The following is a 23,707-nucleotide window of genomic DNA, read 5'->3' on the forward strand; positions in this document are numbered from 1 at the left end:
TCATCAGCAAACTTTCTTAAGGTACACTATCCCCTCATCCAGATTGTTAAACAAGACTGGCCCCAGAACCAATCCTTGTGGAACCCCACTGACCACAGACCTCCAACTCGATTCTGTGCCATTGATCACCACCCTCTCGCCTCTGTCATTCAGCCAGCTCTCGACCTACCTCACTGTCCACTCATCCAAGCCACACTGCCTGAGCTTTCTGATAAGCATGTTACGGGAGATGGTGTCAAAAGCGTTGCTGAGGGTAAGGTAGATGACATCCACTGCTCTCCCCTCATCTAGCCAGTCATTTTTGCCTTCATAGAAGACTATCAGGTTTGTCAATCAGAATTTCCTCTTGGTGAATCCATGCTGACTCCCCTTGATAACTATCTTTTCCTTCATATATTTATTAACAACATTGTGGATGAGTTGTTCCATCACCTTTCCAGGGATGGAGGTGAGGCTGACTGGCCTATAGTTTCCTAGGTTGTCTTTTTTGCCTTTTTTGAAGACTGGAGTGACATTGGCCTTTCTCCAGTCCTCAAGTACCTCACCTGTCCTCCATGATTGTTCAAAAATGATGGAGAGTGGCTTAGCAACCACATCAACTGTCTTCCTCAGCACTCTTGGATGCATCTCATCAGGACCCATTGACTTATGAGCATTAAGCTTGGCCAACAAGTCTTTAACCTCTTCCTCTTTCACCCAGGGCAAGTCCTCTGCTGTCCCGGCCACCCTACTATCCTTGCCGGACTGGGCTTCCTGAGGGCCGGCCTTGGCTGTAAAGACTGAAACAAAGAAGGCATTCAGTACTTGAGCATTCTCTGCATCCTCTGTCACCAGGACACCCTCTGTGTTCAGCTGCAGGCCCACATTCTCCCTAGTCTTCCTTTTGCTGCTGATATACCTGAAAAACCCCTTCTTGTTTTTCTTAACTTTCCTGGCCAAGTTTAATTCTAAAAGGGTTTTAGGCTTCCTGGTTGCACCCCTGCATGCCCTGGCAATGTTCCTATACCCTTCCCAAGAAACCAGGACCTTTTTCTACCTCTCATAGATGGCTGCATTCTCCTTGAGTTGTCTCAGCAGATCTTTGTTCATCCATGGAGGCCTCCTGCCTCCTTTTCCTGATTTCCTACATGTGAGGACACATTGATCCTGGGCTTGGAGGAAGTGATGCTTAAAGATTAACCAGCTCTCTTGGTCCAGCAGCACACCCCTCCTCGTTGGTTCCTCAGTCACCTGAGACGGGAAGTTGTCATCAACATTCTGTAGGAACCTCCTGAACCTCCATCTCCAGTTCCTCCTGCTTATTCCCCAGGTTACATGCATTGGTGCAGAGGCTCACTTGAACACACAGGTTTCCCTGGAGAGATTCAAGAGGATCCTCTGTGATTTGATACTCCCTCAGGGTAGTCAGCTTTCTGCATCTCATCTTCGTGTGCATCTAAGGAGCACTCATTTGCATTATTATAACTGAAATACCTACAGAAGTAATTAAGCAAGTAGTCCAAGGAATGACACATTTTATGTTATTACTCGATTGTTTTCTTTTTAGTATTTCTAAACTTGTAAATTATCATTGTGTGCCACAGTGTCAAGCAAACATCACGATACTGTTTCTATTATTAAACAAAAATGCACATTGATGTTTACACTTCATAAAGGAACAGAAGAGCTACTGTATAAATGGACAGAAGATAGTTTTCTAGAGAAGAGTTTTGAAGTGTTACTGATGGTCAATGAAATTTTAAAGACACCAACAGTATATTAGATTTGTATAAATGAGAACACTTTTCAGCCTGGTTAAATAGGTGGTTAGTGACTAGGCAACATGATGATAGTGAGTTGTGTGCAAAAAACTTGTTTTACTGCAACATCCAGGCACGTTTATGTCACATTGGTGGGTAAGTAATCAAGGTGTAGAACATAATTAGCTGTGTCTACTATAAATATTAGCAGGGGGATAAAAACAGAGGTTTAAAATCTGATCGCTGAAGGCTACCTGACTCTTTTCTTAGCATCAAAACTGCCATTATTAAATGTACCTGCTTTAATAGTACTTGCATGACGGCATTGTCAGAACACTCTACAAATAAGGATGATATCAAGAATTTAGTATCAGATTAAACATATCACAGGAGGCATAGCTGAGTTAATTTAGAAGCATGAGCACTGTAACACATGTTTAAAACTAACTTCATGCAGCAAGAGCATTTTTTTGTGAGAATTCATTGGAATCTCTTGCTTATAAAGCTGAAAAATTTTTCACTCTGCTGTTTCTCACTCATCGAGGTGAATGTATTTTGTATTAGCTGAAGCTGACAGTAACAAAACTGTGATTTAGGCTATGTAAGGAGGATACACTGAATGCTTGACACTCTTGCAACAATATAAACTGCTGTAGTGGTTACAAAGGAACCTTACAGGAAACACAAGAGGCAATAGGAAATTGTCATGGAAATACAGCTTGTCCACCCAAGAAAGAAAAGGCAGGTGTACATGTATTTTCTGTTGTTGTCATTATTTGAAGGAGGAGGAAGTATTGCTTACAGGATGTTTCTAGGTGTATTGTTTTGGGGTTTTTTTTTGCCCTTGATGAAGGTTTTAATTTGTAAAGTGGATCAATTGTATTGCATGAATGCTTAATTTAATGTTTGAAGACTCGTTTAGATAACTTTCTCTTTAGTTTAATCTTTTAATTGTATTTATTTTATGTTACTTGTATAAATTAGTGCAAGTACACATTTTTACAGATTTCAACAAAAATAGAAATATTTATTAAAATATTTAACCTTTCATAATATCATTATCAATGCATTTCCATTTTGTTTTTTTACTGAGTTTTGTTACTCTGTCCATCCCACCTACTAAATAATGTGACTCAGCTTTCTTTTGGCTTTGTTTGAGTATACATGCTCACAGTTCTTACCACAAACAAGCTCTGGGTGCTCTCTAGAGTATTTTAGGCAGCTCTGCCTTTCTGAGAGTGCCTGAGACTGAAGATGCTGCTGTCTGAAATGCCAGACTCATGCAGAATGACCTGATGAGATTCTCAGAGTTCACAGTAAAATTCTTTACCTACTTTTCAACAGCTTTATGGACTGAGTTCTTCACTCACTCTCTTCTCAACCTCTCCGCAAGAAAAATTACTTGTTTCTCTATCTAGAGAAGTGAGTTAACAGGGTCTGAATTTTCTTTCAGAAGCTCCAAGTGACTGTGGCTGCTGCTGCTGACTTCCTCTGGGAATTAGGAACATGTCACAAGACCTGATAAGCTGGTTTTTACTAGCTGCATCACAAGGGCTTGAAATGGTGACTGTTGTTTTTGCAGAATACATCTAAAGCCTCATACAATGTTCAAATTCATTGATCTGATGCATCACATTAGATTGGATGATATATTGTAGTTATGCACTGGTCACACTGCCAGAATAAAAATTAAATCAGAATTACCCACCTAAGGGAGGGGGAAAACATTGTCACTAATGGTGTCTATATGTTTTTTCAAATTCATGGAGAGATTTGGTTTAGCAGCTGTAATACACACTTTTGCACTTCTGTCTACCATGCTAAAATTGTGGGATTTAGTAGATGGACAAGGTATTCTGAGGTGTGTCATTTCCAAGACAAAAAAGGGCAGAATATTTTAAACATTTTACCAATGACAAGTAGCATAGGTGCTAGGCACATATTAAAAATTGTCTGCCTAACTGCAGAAAAATCCAGTACAGCCTACCTACCTTGAAAAATAATTCATACTAAGAAAACTAGGCTGCCTTGAAACTGCAGCAGCCTGAGTTATGTTACCAACATCCTGCTAAAATTTTCTTGTAGCTGTTTCATCCCCTTAAAATAAACAAAGGTTTACATTTACACATCTTTACTACCTGTCCTTTTGCCTCCAATCTTTTCATCCATCTCAATCATAGGACCCTAATTGCTGTGTTTCTCAAAGCCTGCATGATTTTCCACACCAGAAGCCACAGAGGCAGGTTGCCCATCTGCCTCCTGCTCTCCATGTGCCTCTGCATGTAGATGGGAACCCTGTGCAATAGCTACCACCTTTCTGCTTGATACTTCTTTTCCAGAAGTGTTCCTGACATTTCTGTGGCATTGATTTTCTTCTACCGCAGCACTTCCTGAGTTCTTCCACTCTTTCCATGATGAATCATGAAGATCTTGGACCTCTACTGCTGAAAGCAGAGGGCAGAAACACCAGTTTAATACTGAGAGCTGCTGCATTATTTTTTACAGGTGCAAAGCATAGGGCATGGAGGTTCAGGAGCAGTGCTCAAGATATGGATGGCAATGGAGTAATTTATCATTAATTGGTATTTATCACTGCAGCCAGTTAAACAGTCTGCAAGGTTTCAGCCCTTGCTGCATACATACAAGTCAGTCACAAAGCAGCCAAATGCCAAGATTTCAAGTCAGCTATGCTGCATACACTAAATGTTACACATTGATACGCATCTAACCCACATCAAAAGAGGAGCAAAATTATGAAACTAGCAAAGACTGAGCACTCACTAGTACAGCACAAGCAGCCCAGGAAAAAATACTTGATTCTGAGATGATCAGTTTAACATGAAAGAAACCAATTACATGATAAATAATTTCTCTTTAAACTGCACAAAGTTTGATAACAATCAAATGCAGTTGTATATATTTAATCTCTGATTATGTTAATGTATTTCCGATCTACACTTTAGTGGAAGTGGCTGTTCTAATAATCAGATCTCTGCGGGATAGATTCTGATGGTAAGCTTGTTACGACTAACACATTTTAAGCAGTAATTCGAAAATATCAAATACACTTTAAAAGCTTTCCTTTAATACGTATGCTGCTGATTTTACTTTTTAGTGGGTAATAAAACACAGAGTTTAATTTTTAACATAATTAAACAGACTGCAGTAAGCACAAGGAGGACTTGGTTTTTACATTGCTACCTTTCACTGGTAAAACATTTTTTGGAAATAAATTATGAAATAAATAGTTTGAAAAGAATGTTCCTAATTGAGAAGCTGTGGGAGCTAAACCTTTATTTTGTGCCTGTCACTGGTCTTGTAGCTGCTACATGAGCTCTGAGCTTTGTGTTAGACTGTAGTAGGGCAACAAGAGATGTGCAAGGCTGATCTATATGCTTGTAGGAACTAAAAATAAGACACAATGGGCTCCCCTTTGGAGCCCATGAAAACTACACTCATTTCAGATTACACCTGTAAAAGGCAGAAGGTTTGTGTCTTACTGTTCCTTGCCTGAGCTTCCAGATATAAGCACATCAGATATACATATGGTTTTCAAGTGCTGCTATTTTTAGTTTTCTCTAGGGGAAAGAATAATTTCTTACGATGATTTGGCAACACATCAACTAGAGTTGGACCATGTACGTAGCTATGAATCTTGTTTGCATGCATGAAGAGACAGCTTTAAAACAATTGAGGTATAATTTGGTAGAAATAACGTTACCAGCATTTAGGGAGAGAAAAACATACATCATATATCTTCTTATTGATTTTATATTCTGTTTAGAGAAGGCTTCACTCCTCTAAGAGTTTGTGAAGATAAAAATATATATTGAAGAGCTTTGCATGAAGTAGTGCATAAAAATACTGACATATTCCATGTCGTTTATTTTACTTCAATACTTTTTCCTTAAAAAACATTAGTTCCATATTTCTTCAGAATCATTATATTTCATCTGTTGTGTAGAAATAAGCCTAACTTCTCTGATATGCAGCCTGAAAACTATGAAGAAATTAAATAGAATGTTTGATAGGCAATATACTTCTTAAAGTCATGGTGGGGAATTTAAGATGCACTTGTCAACAAGTTAAATGCATTTTTGGTGCCCAGTAACATTTTGTGAGGTCTTTTTCATCTTATTTTGACCTAAATGATTTTTTTTGATTTTCAGAGAAGTCAGAGAGGATTGGTTAATAAGAGTAAGTGCAGGTAAACTGATGCAGAAAGCAATGGTAAGAGAAGGATATTCCTACAGTACTCAAAAACTGTATATATCAAAATTGTTTGCGTGCATCAATAAGAATGTAGCTGAGACAAGGTTTAAAGGGAAAATAGATGTTATTTATGTGGCCAACTTTTACTGGTTTGCTGACATTAACAAGTAGATCAGGTTCTTAATTAAATTAGTATCTCCTGCTTCCAGGTAATACTGAAGCATTCCAGGTTCTAGCTAATGGGGCAGCACAGGACTGAATGTATTCTATCACTCCTAAATTTGCTCTGAAGGACTTCCACTGGCAAAGAATGAAAATATTTGGGAAAATAGGAAAATGTAACTGCACTGGCAGATGATTGTTGATTTCTAATAATATTGAACCATAAACTTACAGAATAGTTTGAATTTCTCAGGTAAAGTGCCAGCTGTCTGCCACACTATATGTACTGTCACTATGAGTGCTCAGGTGTAGAAGCTGTTGTCACAAGTGTTCAACAAAAGGTTCTTCCCACAGTGAAGCTCTAAGGCTCAGTTATTTATTTCTGTCTTGGCAAATATGAAAATGACTTGTACCTGTGCAATGTATTTATTCCTATGTGATTTTATGTTTTATTTAGACCAAGCACCAACAGGTATTTTTATCCTTCTAAACACAACTGTGTTGTTTTCTGATAGTGTATGGCCATGACATCCAAACTCTACAGAAGGAAACATTATATATACACTAAGCAAAGATAATGTAAATACGAGTTTTTAGTATTTCACTTGACTTTGGTGAAAACTGTTAGGGATTTAATATCATCCAATATCCATATTGTTGGCACTATAATGAAAACAAAATTTCCTCAGGCTATGGATTTGAACTCTTTGCTACGACTGACCCAGACACAACAGCTACACAATCCCTTAAGATTTTATTTCCATTTTTTCATTAGATCATCTACATTGTATTGCCTCTTCTACTTTGATTTCCTCTGCTTCAAGAAAATCACTTTTTCAACTTCCTTTCAGTAATGTTTTTCTTTTTAAAAATTTGCTTCTGCTTACACTTCACCATAGTTCAGTTTATGGTAAGTAAATGTATAGATCAGTATAGAACTATATAGATAAAAAAAATCTCTATATATCTCCTTGACATAGAGACACACAAAACTGTGGTAAAGGTAAGTCTCAGTGGACAAATTCAGGATTCAGGATTTTGATGGAAAATTGAACTAAAGGACATATTTGGAGAAATGCTCATGTAATTCAAGCAGTAGCTTCACAGATCTGGCAATTTGAAAAGTAGTAAAAATGTGTGTCAGAGAGAGAGAAAGATAGAGAATTTCTATAATGGAGGAGCAATTTTTAGCTACAGGAGACTTCTAGCATAAGAAAGGGAACTTGCCAAAAATCTGAAAATGCACTGAAACCATTGCCTTATTAACAAACATGGTCATCTTTCAAAACTTGTCTAGAAATTTCTTTTAGATTTCTCAATAGGCTCTTCATGAGTCATTTGTATAGTGTCAGAAATGAACACGTGCATTACTTGGACAAAGAAAATAAAACTTTTTTCTTTTACATTCTCTTTTGCAGTTGAATGTGTAATCAAAAATAGAAGTAAAGAAACACAGAGGAGAGAAATTTAGAAGCTTGGACTCTGTTTTGATTTAGCCTCTGACCTTTACACCCTTGTGCACCAGTGTAATTGCAGATATATGTACCAAATATCTCTTTCAATCTAAAGTGCAAAATATGCCATCATCATGGGATCATCATCTCAACCTCAGAAATAAATTGCTGAATACAGAAGATAATATCAGGTTTCATACAACCTGATTGCATTTGTAATTCTGGAAACACTGGGATTTAACAATTGGCTTTTTTATTAGGAATTTTTTGCTTCACCAACAGTACTACAAGCAAAACCACTGCTGTGAACAAAGTACCCACTTTTTGTTAAGAACATCAATACCTTTTGTAGTAGCTACTTTCTCTTTTTATTCAATTCTTCCCTGTTGCATTTGTTCAGGGTACATTATGGGCCATTTACCGTGGACAGTCAGAGACTACTTTTCAACCAGGATTAACCCCTAGATGTATTTATGTCAACTGCCTTTCCTTCTGTTCAACAAGGTCCTTCTAAAATCAAAAGTATGTGCCTTCATCTGCTTTATCTGTGACTGCACTTTAAAAGGGTTGAAATGGTTAACCTAAGTAGACTTAGGGGATGATCTGTAGCTTTGGGGTGAGACCTCTGACCTGTGGTATAAGAAGGGGAAGTTCACTGAGCTGAGAATTTCTTGTGAACTCAGGCTCTGTAATGCCTATACCTGTGTGCAGTGCCTATACACAAGGTTTTCATTGAAGCTTATGATGTAAAGTGCACCGGTAGACATAAAGGAGGATAATCAGGCCCTTTTTTGTGTGTTTTAGGGGGGCTGAAGGTCACTGTAATCCCAACTGAAATACAGTGCAATGCTTTCTCCAAGCAGAATATTCTCATCTGATTCCACAAACACTTTAATCTAATCAATTTAACATGACATTTGGAATAAACAGGACAGTTCTATCCAGTGTGGACATAACCTTAGAAACACCTTTTTGACCTCACCTTGGCAAAAACTTTCTGCAAACATTTGCTGGGAACCACTCAGTGAGAAAAAATACTTAAGATGCTTTTGCTCTAAAATATATAAACATTCTAATAATACCTCAGAGTTCAAAATTCAGTAGATCATTTTTAATTCTGATACCATAGCAAATTTCAAAATCCTATTCTTTCACTGAGTCATCTGATAAAAGCACAACAATATGATGCAAGTCAGTACACAAATTAATGCTGATTTGTGGTACAAATGTAGAGGTATGTTTTCTTACAGAGCAAATAGGTGGGAAATAGTTCACTCTGTGGAACTGCAGTACATGAGTTACAAATATCTATTTACAGAGAAAATATGTAAACTGCATAATGGGTTTGTTTTGGGTTTTTTTTTACTTGAAATCTGCATACAAAACTCTACTTTGCAGATAGCCTGCTGCAATAATAAGACAAAGGTATTTTATTTCTGTTGGCAAGACAGTGTAATACTTTGTTTTCTAGTAGAAGTCAATTTACATTAAGACATGTTTTTGTGTAGACTTTGTCCTACCTGATGCAGTGTGTGGATGTTCAAGTTTATTTCTGTGATGTGTACATTTTAAATTATTTTAAAATCACAAAAATATGAAAGTGGATGTGTCACAATGTCTCCCATATGCATGAAGTTACCTGAAAAATTCTTGATTTGCCAAGCCTTCCACAAAGATGCAGATGCTTTCGCAGCAAACACTGGGGTTTAGTAAATTAGGTGTGTACCCATGGGACAAACTGTAGGTTGGTATACACCTAATGGCTGCAGAAGTCATCTAAAAGATTAATCTTTGAGAAAGAAAGTCTGGAAACACAAATTAAAAACGAACAAAAGAAAAAAACCCAAGAAATACCTGAAGGATCTACAAGGAATACCCATCACTCAGAACCAAAAATACATTATTTTCAGATTTCTTAATGCTATGATTTCACAGGCTTCAGTGTTGGTTGTTCCTCAAAACTTTTAAGTTAAGATTTTTACTTCATTAGTAATTGATCATCTCCTATCTTTCTACTGTTTTATGACAGACTGGATTTCATCCTCTGTGATATGTGTGCAGCTCTTTGTTAGCTGTAAATGATGTCAGTACAGGTCATGTGGATATGTGCAAATGCAGAGTCTCACAAATATTCTGCTTTAGATACCACTTTTTGGGGATCCAGCTACATTTATTATAGAAAATAGTCAAGTTTTTGAAAGGACAGTGTTTGCTTTTCCAGCCATAGCTATTCTTTTTTCTTCTACTATCTTTGGTAGTCTATCTTAACATTTGTCATCTAAATCTCTAATATGTTAAACATAGAAAGCAGCAAGCACAATGCTTGGAATATGTACATAGTTATTTATACTGGAAATGGTGGTAATAGTATTTTATACTTTTAAGATATCTACAACCTGACTTTTGAGTGTCATTTCTAAGATCTGAAGACTCATCATAATGGCCTTTAACAATCACTGAGTTTGGGTTTTTTAGTTCAGGAGGCTTTTAGAGATAAGACCCTACTCTAGGCTGTGTTTAAGTTAAACACATGTACGTGGTTTCTTTGGTGTTTTCTTCAGTAAAAGTACTGTAGAGCATAATGAATAATCAAATGGAGGTGAGCTAAAGAGAAAGGTAAAAAGGTGAAGCGGGCTCAGAAATCTATGCACACTCTGAAATATGGTCCATTTCATCCAATTTGTCCCTTGAATGGTGAAGGTTCTAGTCACTGCCTGTCCATTGGTGGCCTCTGAGGGTATCAAAAGAAAAGTTACAGCCTCAGGTCTTTTCCTATAGCCCAGTGTTCTTTGTGGGGAGCTATCAGTTTGTTTCCAGCCTCAATCAGCTACTTCACTGCTTTCTTAACCTTACCAAAAAAATTTAGACCCTGTTATAGTGTCAGATGAGAGGCTAAGATGGACATATTTATGTGCCAACCTCCTGCTTTCTGTTCTTTTTATGTTCTCACATGGGTTAGAATGAAAAATTACAGGTGTTTTGATTTTGTAAATCTGAAGAAAAATAATAAAATTAAATTATTGTTCAGGGCAAATTTGAGTTGTGAGGAGCAGTCACATGCAGTCAGTCATTTTCCTAAGCAATATGGTATAGTGAAGCGCAAGTGAGGCACTACTTAATTCCAAAGTAGACATAACTTCAAACACCAGGCTCTATGTCTGCAGACCTCCGGTTGTCTGTGTCATTTTCTTTTTCAAATGAAAAGAGTATGGCTAGACTTTATAAATACTCTGCATTGATTTACTCTATTGCGTATGTATGAAAGCATCAGTACCTTCTTGAATAATTATTTAACAGTACAAAGGATGTGATAACTGTCAGTTTTTTAAAAAATGAAAAATCTTTCAACAATTGAGGTGCTCTTTCCATTTTTATAAAAAATATCTGGAAAACATTCAGTGTGAAAAAGTGGGATTTATATTTTACTGTTAGATTTAAAATATCTTGCAGTTCATATTTTTACTTTTTTACTTATTCTTGTAAAAATTAAACAACTTTATAGGTCATTTTGAACTTCAATAGAAATTTACACTACTACTAAAATGGTCAAACTTTTAATTTTATGAAAATTCTCATTTGAATTTCAAACCTTAATCTATTTTTCATCACTTCCAAATACTAAAGCTGTGATTCCAGACCAGCTTTACTAAATATTTCGTTTAATATAGTGCAGTTTGAACTGCTACTGCATCTGTGGATTCACATTTAAAATCTGGGTTTCAGTGCTTTGAAATTCATTCAGTCCAACCTTTGTATTGAAAGTTGTAATATTTCTCAGTCTGTCAGTTTTTGTGGGACTTTCTTCACAAAAACTCTAAAATGGAATATATGGTAAAAATGGGAAAAGTTATTCAATTGTTACTTTTATCTGGATTGTGGAACTTCATTCTCGTGATCCTTCTTCTCCTTACCTAGACCTGGCACTGAACCTGGACCAGGCAGACCTAGTGGCAAAGATACTGGTCATGTCTGTTTCAAAAGCATCTCAAATCTCTCAGGTCATTGTTTTTTGGGTGTTGGGGTTTTTTCCCATTTCTGACAGTACAGTGATTTGCTTAGTTTTGTAACCTCAGAGGAATGGGGAAATATTTCTCCATTTAACTCCAGGCCTGGTCAACAATTTTAGTGAAGTGTTAATCCTTTAAATCGGTCACACTGTGTGCTTTCTACATGCTCTGCAGTTGGTGCAAAGAGCCAATAAACATTACAGGGTGTTTGGAAAGCGAAGAAAATACGTTTGTGTCAGATCAAAGGCAGAACTGAGTGCCAGGGTTGGATATGTCCTTCCAGTAGCCTCATCTTATTTTGACCAGAGGTCTATTTACAAAGTTCTATAATAGGGGCTCCAGGGTGTCTTTCTGTCTAATAACAGATAATCTTTCTCATGTCCTGGAGAATGAAGATTAATAGACCTTTTAATTGTATTCAAGCCAGTACATTACAAGATTATTACCTTAGAAGTGCCAAGCCATTTAGTCTAAAAGGAAAAAGAAATTCTCTAAACCTGGAAAAATACTTCTTTAGCTAAAAAAGCCAAAGCCAATTCGTATGTTACAGTGCACCAATTTTGTGTATTTCTGCTAGTCCTTAACAGTGTATCACTGGAAACAAAAGCTTGTCCTATCATTTCATGGGGGAACACCAGGAAAAAAAACCAAAAAAACAACAAACCTGATTACTCTTGTTTTCAAAGTCTGGTAGCACAATTTTAACATTTTTACTTTACAGCTACAGCAGCATAGCTCTATGAAACAGGCTATGCATAATAATGCCGGCTGACAGATGGGCAAAGTCATTCTTAAAAAGAATGGTTGAATGATGCCGTCGTGTGACTGCACTGTCTATGGAAATAAACCATCATGCACTCAAAAACTTTAAATACAGGGAGGAACTTTCAGCCTAAACCCCAGTTTTCTCCTGGGCAGATTTAACTTTGCTTACAGTCAGGTTTTCATTGGTATTTCAATAGTTCAGTATTTATCTTAATTTTTAGTCATTTTGCAGTATCCTATGTGCAAGCTTATTTTCAATTTACTTGTTGATCTACAACTCAGATACCTATTGATTATTGGGACATTTTTATGAATGAAAATATTTGCAACACTATTAATCACCTGAGAAAAATGAATGGGTGAATGATGAACTCCCATATTACCACCATTATTTTTCATTTTAAAAATTAACTACTCATGCCTAGGTCAGTCCACTTATGATCTCAGCATTTTTACAAAGATACTTACCAGTCCTCCAATAAAAGGTGTCACATCATCTTCTCTACTGAAAACTAAGTAGAAGTTGCAGTAATTCATTTTTAGGGAAAGATTTTGTTTTCCTAGGCATTGCATCACCAGCCTCTGGTTTCAGTTTAAAATCAATAATGCACTGAAAATCAGAGACAAATTAAATCTGAGATACCTAGATTTCTCCTGACTGTAGTTCAAAAGCTAACAGGATTATAAAGGGCTAGTATAAAATGTTAAGTTCCTCTCTTTTCACATTTCTGGTTATCAAGTGTCATTCTAAAAATTACAATTCAATACACTACATTTACCATACTTACATTTCAAGTTGTTTGCCAGTATTTTTTCTGCTGTTCTACCCACTCTAGCACTTGAGATTCCCTGCCATGATCTGTAACAGAAAACTAGGGTATCCACACTGGGATAGAGCCCACAGCACTGGAATGCAGGAAATCCTACTGATAAATTTGCATATTGACTTAGAATGTATTTTTGGAAAACAATGAGAGGTAACAGAACTCTTTTCTTGCTCTTCTTGAAATCTAGAGAGAGTGAAGCATGACCATCCACCATCTCAGGGTGATCATTATTCATAAATAAAGACAATCAGAAATCCAAATGGTTAAGGTGGTTTTTTTTGCTTTGGTTATTTTTGTGTATGTGTATGTGTTTTATTTTCACCTCTAGTCGGTCAAAACCTTTTGCTCTAAAGTTGTCATCATCATTATTGTTAGTACAAGAGTAACTGCTTTAAATGATATCTTTCAGAAATTATACTCCTGATAGCTACTTCTTATTATCATCCAGTTTTATGAAATTTTTGTTTTAGAAGGTGTGGAAAATTGTGTAAAGAACTGATGGTAAATGATTTTTTTCCCATTTCCCTGTCCATGTCTAGTCTTCACTAGACGCAGGGATCAACAAATTGTAGTGTACAGCCACTGCACATAGTAGTGCTGAACTGAAGGCATTGGCAGAAAGGTAGCATAATATGCTGTCAGTGTCTTGTATCATCAGTTACTTAGAATCATATTTTTTAATATATTCTGTTCTTTTTTTGGCTAAATATTGTTTTGGCCCTGGCTTTCCCACAAGAACTCCAATTGACTGATCTAATACAGAATGATACTACAAATTTTATCAACGCTTCAAGTGTACTAATACAGCTCAAAAGCTTCTTCTAACTCGACCAGATGTCTAAGCCTGCTTAATCACTAGTAATTTAATGGACTATTTTTAAATCTCTTAGCATCATTAAGGACTCATAAGCTTTGAATATTCCATAGCAGATAGAGACTATAGCTGTTTTGTTAATGGTTTCTTGACCAATGCAATCAACAGTGTCATCTCTACAGAAATCCTCTAATCACATTTACAGTAAAAATACTGCTGTACACAGATGTGAAATATTTGGTGTTAGAAGAAAAGTTTATAGATTTCATCATCTTAAAATTTTAAAACACTCAATTTTCTTCAGACTATGTTTAGACCTGGATATACTGGGTACTGCCATTTCCCTTGAGGACAAGAATATTCCCTGATAAGTTGCAGCAGTTACTGACACCCACAAAAGTCATTATAGTTTGCAGGATCAGTATGAAAACAGTATTATGTGGTGTATGCTGCAGGTGGGATTTACCAGTGTGCTGATACAACCAGGGAACATCAACAGCCTTGAGTTCCTGTAAGAAATAGGTATCAGCTCCCTTTGGTGCTTTTGAAAATCCAGATCCTTAGGCTAAAACTTGATTTTTTCCTGGGTTGTGTTTTTCTTTCACATTTCAGGTTTGAGATATCAATAAAATGAGATTTGTCATGGTTTGGTAAAGTGCAGTTATAAAAAGTTTTTCTGTAAGAAATATACTACTCTTAAAATGCTTACGTTGATCATGTACATCTTATGCATCTGAATTTTCACTAAAATACTGAAAAAATGTATAGTAATTCAGATGGTGTCTTCTCTTTTTCGTGTTGTATCTATATAACAGTGATTAATAATTGCAAAAATACATTTATGAAGGATTCACAGAGTCTGTACTCTTTAAGGAGTAGCTACTACTTATGGACTTGCTTATGGAAATGAAGTGACTTGTGAGTCTGTGTGTGTATTTCAATTCAGAAATTTCAGAATAATGGTCTGAGCTGTATTTTTGACAGTCCATGGAGATTTTAAGTGATGATCAATGATCCTCACACCCCAGTTTCTCACTTTTAAATTGTACTGGAGACTGCTGATATTACATGATATTCTTTCTAACTTGTTTCTTGTGAATAGTTGTTGCAGTCATAAAGTGTTTCAAAGGGAATGTGTTCTTTGAGAAGAGGCAAATAAGAGTGAATAAGCTTCTCAGCTCAAGAGGGACAGGGAAGTGCTGGAGAGAGTCCAGCACAGGGCCACCAAGATGATCAGGGGAATGAAACATCTTTCATATGAGGAAAGGCTGCGGGAACTGAGGCTGTTTAGTCTGGAGAAGAGGAGATTGAGGGGAGATCTTATTAACATTTAGAAATATCTAAAAGGTGGGTATCAGGAGGTTGGGACATCCCTCTTTTCTATAGTAGCTAGCAACAGTACAAGGGGTAATGGGATGAAGCTGGAACACAAAAAGTTCCACTTAAATATAAGAAAAAACTATTTCACTGTGAAGATGATGGAGCAGTGGCACAAGCTGCCAGGGGGGTTGTGGAGTCTCCTTCCTTGGAGGTCTTCAAGACCTAGCTAGACGTGTTCCTATAAGACCTGATCTAGGTGACCCTGCTTCTGCACGGGGATTGGACTAGATGATCTCTAAAGGTCCCTTCCAACCCCTACCATTCTGTGATTCTATGATATTTATTACCTTAGCCTAGGAGACTACAGACATAAAAATATAGTAGCATAGTTTTAAAATATTGTTGAATGTCTAAGGTTAATTTGAAAAAAGAAGTAAACAAAACAAACCCCACATTTTTAAAGAAGAAAAAGAATGGCAGTCCACACTTATTTCATGTGAAAACAACCCATCTCTACCAGGGTTCATGTGAACAAGTTTCATTTTAAACATATGCTAGCTAATACTGATCCAATAAGTTTTTTTTTTTCAGGTTTTATTAATAAGTATTTACCCTATTAGACATTTTAAAGTGAGTATACTAAAAACACAGTGCTACATATGATATTGTAATATATATTAGATTTCTATACCAAGAGTTTATAGTTGCTTGGTTATTTTTTTCCTCAAAGTTTTTAGGTGCAATTAGGCATGGTTAATTACAGTTTGGGGTTTGATTTTTTTTTTTTAATATGAGCCTTTGGAAAACAGCCTGAAATGCTAAGCATCACAGTTTACAAACAAGAAATGCTGTCAAAGTGTTGTTAGAAACATATATATTACACATCTGCAGAATGTGTACTGTACCATCACCAATTTTCCTTTTATCTCCAGTGTTCTGGCATGGAGGAGAATGCTAAGCACCTGCATCTGATGCAGTAAGATAAGGAGAGCTGCAGTTCTGCTTTTACGTTGCAGATACTGCAAGCCTGCCCCTTCTTTTCTTAGGCTTGGGTGCAGATAGGAACTCAGTGTGCTGGTTTACCTTGGAAAATCATGGCAGCCATGAGGTCTTAAATGAAGAGCAAATAACCTGTTCACAGCAGCTGAAGTTTATTAGACAGTCTTGGTGGGATTCAGGTGCCTAATCATGAGTCTGTAACATTACTCAAGTCTCTAACATTATGCATCCCAAAATATCTGAGACTTCCTTGCAAGACCAGGATATACAATAGGCAGATCTGCACCTTGGTCAAGTGGCAACTGGAGACCATGCAGTCCTTTTTCCAGACTTTTAAGTGTAAGTACTGCCACCACCATGGAAGTTCTTCCTTCTTATTCTCATGTGCGTTGAATCCAGGTTTTTCCCTTGTTAACTGAAGGAACTCTTTAACTTGCCAAATAGGGTAGTACTGCCCAGGAATTCATCAGTGTTATCCAGAAACAAGTGGTTAAAAAAAAAAAAATAGGCATCTACAAAAACCACAAATATAAATGAAAGAAAACCTGGCAGAAAAATACCATCTCTACAATTGCAAGAAAATACTGGGAGCAGAAACAATCCTTGTTAGGGAGACTAAAATTAACTTTTTAAATAGCTGTTAAAAGCATTATTGAACTAACCTTAAACCTCAGCACCCATTTCCTTCCATCCTATCTCTTCTTCACTTGAAGCCAGTGGCTCCTGGATTCTGAGGCTTTTTTCTTCTTGAACATTACAGTGTAAATACAGTGTTATTTTCAATAACTGTCTTTGCTTTCTGTGCTTTAGTTGACATGATGGAATATCCTCACAGAGTGTGAAATGAATTCCTTTCAGATGAAATTAACCCAAAAGACATGCTTTGACAGTCCAGACTAGCTGGAATTAAAACTACTGCAGCACACACTGTGTAGACATCCTGTTCTCTGTTCTGCCTGATTTGCTTTATGGATCTGCATCCATTCCACCGTGCTACATTTCAATACAAAAACAGCCTTCCTGTGCTTATGGTTTCCTAGTCTCTAGTGCTTTGGGCAGCATGGCTAGGTTTTGCTTGGTATCAGAAAACCACAGAACAATCAAGGTTGTAAGGGACGTCTAATGGTTATGTGGTTCAAATCCCCCCAGGCAAGTAAGGCCACCCAGAGTCTGTTGACATCTGTGGCCATCAAGATCAATCTCACCTATACTGCTGTTCTCAAGCACAGTGCATGCAAATGCATATCCAATCTGCCTTGTGGGCGGTCCTCACAAACGTCTGAAAGCATCTAATCCTCCACAGAATCACAGAATCACAGAATTGTAGGGGTTGGAAGAGACTTCAAAAGATCATCTAGCCTAACCCCTCTGCTCTAGAAGTTCCCTGTCCCTGTTGAGCTGAGGAGCCCAGAACTGGACACAGGACTCCAGATGAGGCCTCACCAGGGCAGAGGAGAGGAGGAGAAGAACCTCCCTTGACCTGCTGGCCACACTCTTCTTCATGCATCCTGGATACCATTGGCTTCTTGGCCATAAGGGCATATTGCCGGCTCATGTTGTTATGTTGTTTGTCATACTGTCAACCAGGACTCTAAGGTCTCTCTCTGCAGAGCTGCTCTCCAGCAGGTCAATAACCAGCCTGTACTGGTGCATGGAGTTGTTCCTCTCCAGGTGCAGGACTCTACACTTGTCCTTGTTGAACCTCATGAGGTTCCTCTCTGCCCAACTCTCAAGCTGATCGAGATCCCGCTGAATGGCAGCACAGCCTTCTGGGGAATCAGCCAGTCCTCCCAGTTTGGTGTTTTGAATTGCTGAGGGTACACTCTGTCCCCTCATCCAGGTCACTGATGAAGATTTTGAATAAGACTGGCCCCAGAATGGACCTCTGTGAACACCCCCTGGCTACAGGCCTCCAGTGTGACTCAGCTCTGTTTATCACCACCCTCTGGGTTCTATCATTCAGCCAGCTCTCGATGCACCTTACTGTCCACTCATCCAAGCCACACTGCTTGAGCTTTCTGATGAGGATGTTGTGGGAGACAGTGCCAAAAGACTTACTGAATTCAAAGTGGATGACATCCGCTTCTCTCGTCTCATTTAGCCAGCCAATTATACTCTCTAGAAAGCTATCAGGTTGGTCAAGTGAAATTTCCGTTTGGTGAATCTGTGTTAAGTCCCCCTGATAGCCATCTTTTCCTTCATGTGTTTCCTTCATGTGTTTTGAGATGGCATCCAAGATGAGTTGTTCTATCACCTTTCCAGGGATGGAGGTGAGGCTGACTGGCTTGTAGAATCCTTATTTTACTACTCGTGGGAGAAATGGTTGTTGCGAGGTGGAAAGTCTCTGCATTTGTAAGTTGCAGTTCTCCTGAAGTTCAGGTGCAAAGGTAGCTGTACGAAAACTGAGGACATCTGTATAGTCAGATGCTGAGAGTTTTATTAGCTCCAAACTACTCAGAGCAGAGACAGGGCATGCACATGACTGTGTTGATCTTCTTGATCAAGAAGATGTACTTACAGTACAAGTATTAGTTACCCCTTATTTAACTGCACACTGACACGGAGTTCATGCTGTGCATCCGTGCAGTGGTTCATTAAAAAATGTTTTGTACTCAGGTGGATTTATCTTTGTGCTTTTCTTAAATTAATTCCCCTCTAAATTATACTGAATCGTCTAACATCTGAAGCAAGGTGGGAAAAAGGAGTAGCTATAGCCCAAGAGAATTCTTTCAGACACAAGATGTTAAACTGCTTTTTGATCAGCTGCTTGTAGAAACATACATTAAACTGTAAACCATGGTTCTTTTTGTAACCAGCTAATGATCCTATCAGTCATAGATTAATTGCCTCTGCCTCATTCTAAATTGTGCTGCATTGAAAAAGCCAAAGTCACGTTTTGGTACAGTTAATCACGTTCAGCTTTGAAGAGCACATAGTGGTTCTGTGTTAATTCAACTTCTCTCCTTGGTAATTTGTTTGATTGTGCGATACTTGCAATCTGCACTAACTGAATAAATGTGTTCTATGTCCTGATTGAAAGTTATGACTTTCATTAATGCTATTTTAATGCAGATGTTTTGCCTAGAAATTGATATAAGTTCTTCTCACCTTTCTGTTCTAAAGTACGTTCCACACGAAGAATGAAAAGCAAGGGAGATAACCCCTTGTAGAAAGTAATGAAGCAACAGAGTAAAAGCTGTATTTCTGTTCTGATAAGTTAATAGCAGTCTTTGTTGCCTGAAGTTTTCTCATCAGCTTATGAATAAGTAAATAAGATTCTAAAGTATGAGAAGGAGATGTTGGTTCTCTATCCTTTTATTGTTTTCCTCTGTCTCCAGCAATATGTACCATCTGTATAGTCAAGACCTAGAACATAGTCTCCTTATTACTTTTTTTCTTTTTTAATTTTTAAAAATCTAATACAAACACACACCCATATTCTACATAGTGCTCTGTAGTCTTTCAGGAAAAGACTGAATGTATGCCAAAATACCTTTCACCTTCCCGTATCATTTTTCTGAACAATAGTACAAGGCTACTGGATATGTCCTATAAGTACAAAACAATTGATATGAGGACATTTTTATTAACACTAGATCTATGTGATAACAAAGATTTATTGTGATTTTGCCTTTGAAATCCCCTGAATCTTAATGAGAATTTTTTCTCCCTGTTCTGAATTTCAATGAGAAGCACTCTGAGTGTCATGGCCATATTAAATATTTGTGAAATCCTTGTAGATTACTTCCAATATTTTAAAAATAAACAACTGATGATGTGGAGGCAGTTTTTTAAGATAATGGGAGAGACATTAACTTTTAATATAAGAAGTATTCTGTGCTTAAAAGAGGTTACACTTGTGAAATGCTAATATCAAAATCATTTATAAAGAGAATCTAGAGTTGACTCTGAAGTATCAGTTCAAATGTTACCTGAAAGTATGGACCAATTAGTGATTCGTTACCAGATCAGCCTTTATGAAAAACACACTATTCATTTAAACTCAGAAATATTTGGAAGCAAGGTCTGGGGACCTGGTGTTTATTAATTCATTAAAGACTTATGCCAATTAGCAGTGTTCATTTCCCAGAGTCCCACTTAGGCTGTGGAAGCAAGCCCCCCTGCACTCTTTATAGAAAAAATAAGTGCCTTCAAGGAGTCCATGAGAACGTCCAAAGAGAACTCCTGCTCTGAATTGATTGAATCCCTCTCTCTCTCTCTCTCTCTCTCTCCATTGATGAAAGAGAAAACTAAAAGAGCTTTGTCTCCCAAAGATACTTCCTTCACATTTTGGGATGCTCCTTTGAACAATGTTACTAGTCTCAGGTGACAATGAATTAGTTCATTCTGGAAGAACCAAGACTCTCGGACCATCTGTGGCCAATGACATTTTCCACTTACTGTTTTAGTATCTCTGTAGTAAAGCTTTTAAGTTATTCCTTTACTTAAAAGGAATTACTGTTCATCATTTACTACCTGTCTTCAAGTGCTGGGGCAGGAGTCTTCAATCTTCCTTGTCTGATTGCTCTAAAGAGTCATTTTTCCTCTTCTTTTCTCATAAGTATACTCTCACATTTTTGTATGTTTTGTGCTTTGTAGAGTCCAAACTTCAGTGTCAATCTTTCAAAAGTATTGGCTTAGACTAGCTGACTTCTTATAGTTGTTTATTTTTCTTTCTCTTCTCATGATTGATTTCTTCACGTACATCACATCTCTTCTGTCTTGCCCCACATTCCAGTCAAAATCTAGTTTGCTCAACTTCTCCAAATAGTCTCCAAGACTGGATCTTCAGCATTTGATCAAAGAGAGATCCTTTGCTTCTTCACCTTCTCTTTTTAATTTTTTTGCTCTAAATGTATATAATTAGCACTCCTGTAATTTTACTATATTTTCTATTATGAGTCTCTCTTGCCTGATTTAACAGATAATATTAAAAATGCTGACTACTTCACAGCTATTTATTGTTTGAAATAAATCTACCATTTTTCTTTTTTTTTACTATTGGTTTGTTGCATTGCTGGAGGACACAGAATGGTGCCTCAGCTTTAACTTCACATTTGAAGAAAATGTCAGTTTTGATAAGGAGTTCAGCTCCTCCATTCTTCCTCTAAAAATAGGCTATTAGGTCAATTTACTTCTGTTATTGTATTCTGTTCCTTGATCATTTTAATGCAAGGCATCTGGCCTGAATCTGCTATATTCAGTGTTGAGTTCTGGTTCAAAAGAACTTATCACAGACGTGCTGACCCACATGAAAGCCTCTTTAAAGCTCAGATTTTATTAGACTGTAAGATTCCTGACTTGTATTTTTAAAAGTCTTGTGCTAAGACTATGAAATAAAGAACTAAACAAAAATTAAAACCCAAGGAATGAAAAAGTCATAGCTTTAGAGGTAAAAAAAGAAATAAAGGCTTAAAGAGAAAAAATTCAACAGACAAAGAATTGTGATAACAAATGTTGTAAGACTTAGTAAAACACAGATTCTGTTACTGCAAAGGAAGTGGAAAGACATTTGGGTTATCAACCTCTGGCATACTGTATTCTGATTATTAGAAGCACGTGGGAACACTTTTTTGTCTAGAAATTATTTGCAATGGAGACAACTGTTTTGTTGAGACTATGTATGGCACCTAGCACAATGGAAAGTGGTACTGTTGTGATGTTAGGTGTTTTAAACTGTAAGTAACAAACAGAAAACAACAGTGGACTGACTTGGAGCTTGAAGAAGGAAAGTAACTGTGTGTGGTGTCACAGGCAGTGGGTGCAGCTGCAAAGTCACCTCTTGGACTGGCTTCTTTCTCAACAGGCACTAAGGGGCTTCTCAACAACCTTGTTTTTCCCTGTCTCATCTAAGAAGTTTGCAAATGAGGCGTGACATGCTGCACTGTCTTCCCTTTGTGTGATGTAATATGAAAACAGAAACTGTTCTAATTACATTCTCTCTATTTTTTTTTTGTTTAGGTTGACCTGCTTGTCCCTACAAAAATCACTGGTATAATTACCCAAGGAGCTAAAGATTTTGGACATGTCCAGTTTGTGGGGTCCTACAAGCTTGCTTACAGTAATGATGGGGAGCACTGGTTCATTTACCAAGATGAAAAACAAAAGAAGGATAAGGTAAAGCAAAGAATAAATTAATGTTTTGGTTGCATTTACATAGGATTACATCTGTAGTAATTCTAGTGCAGAAAGCCTGTAGGCTGTTTGTTGCGTGATGCCTGCTTCACAGGGTTCTATCGGTAAGATGCACATGCATAGAATCCCACAGATAAAAGTCAAAGTGAATAAAAAAGAGTCATATAACACAGTGACATTCACAGTGCAGTAATATCATACCTATCAGTGCAATACACTTGATTTAACGCTATTAAATATGGGACATAAAACTTTACAGTTCTCCATTTATTGAATTATTTCTTCCTTTAACTCTAGAGGAGAGAGTATATAAAAAGTATTTTATTTGTATATTCAAAAACAGTGTCTCAGTGTGTATTTTCATAAGTATGCACTATTTTCTGTAATTTTCTGTAAAGCACATCTTCAGTGTACCTCATTACCTAACCATTTTGGATTGATTTTTTTTTTTCCTGGAAATTAATCACTAGGGTTTCAAATACCGAGTGGAAAGATTATTTTTTATTATGCTATTAAATGAATACAAAACATAAAAAGTTTCACAACTTCCTTTGCAAATGTTTTATGAGAAGTATAGAGAAAGTATAAGTTTGCTAACTGATTTACCTGGAAGCATTTAACTTTTCTCTTGTTATTTAGGATAGTCTTCATTACACTATGTAACACTTTTATACTGCAAATACCTGAATTCATAATAATAGTTTTATGAAAGAGATTGCAGCATATGCATTGCTTATGAGAAATTTTATGCAAGCTGAAAATATGTGGATTATTTATTAAATGTCTTAGTGGGATTATGTCTGATTTAAACAAAAGATACATTAATAAAAATACCAGATGGCTGACATGTCTGATAATACATCTCAGATCTGAAGTTTTTAACATCTGTATTCAGGGTGATAGTATTCCCACTTATTTTTCTTAGAATAAACAAAAACTATTCAGAAAAAAAATAATACACTTCATATAGGTCAAATTTGTTTTATGAGGTACGGAAAAAGATTTTGGTACTTATAGGTAAGTGTTATATAAACAGGTAGATCTTCTGATGAGGGGCAGACAACTGCATCTCTTAAATGTTGCTGATTTTAAATGATTGATCAAATGTGCTTCCATTTACTAGGAGAAGGTGTTCTATGGACTAGATGATCTCTAAAGGTCCCTTCCAACCCTTACCATTCTATGATTCTATGTTTCTATGACTCTATGTGTGTGTCTGCATAGACCTGTTACATTTGTAAGATTTCTACCAAAAAATGACACTGTAAAGTCC

At 36.9% G+C, this 23,707-nt stretch overlaps 1 protein-coding gene across 1 annotated transcript in view; it reads left to right on the forward strand.

The window, feature by feature from the left end:
- Positions 1–23,707, forward strand: part of EDIL3 (EGF like repeats and discoidin domains 3) — a 257,156-nt gene that overhangs the window by 223,944 nt on the left and 9,505 nt on the right. Inside the window, exon 9 of the mRNA XM_062018152.1 lies at positions 22,261–22,416. Coding sequence (XP_061874136.1) covers positions 22,261–22,416 — 156 coding nt within the window. The remainder of the gene's footprint in view (positions 1–22,260; positions 22,417–23,707) is intronic.

The sequence above is a fragment of the Colius striatus genome, chromosome Z, assembly GCF_028858725.1.
Source record: "Colius striatus isolate bColStr4 chromosome Z, bColStr4.1.hap1, whole genome shotgun sequence".
NCBI lineage: Eukaryota > Metazoa > Chordata > Aves > Coliiformes > Coliidae > Colius > Colius striatus.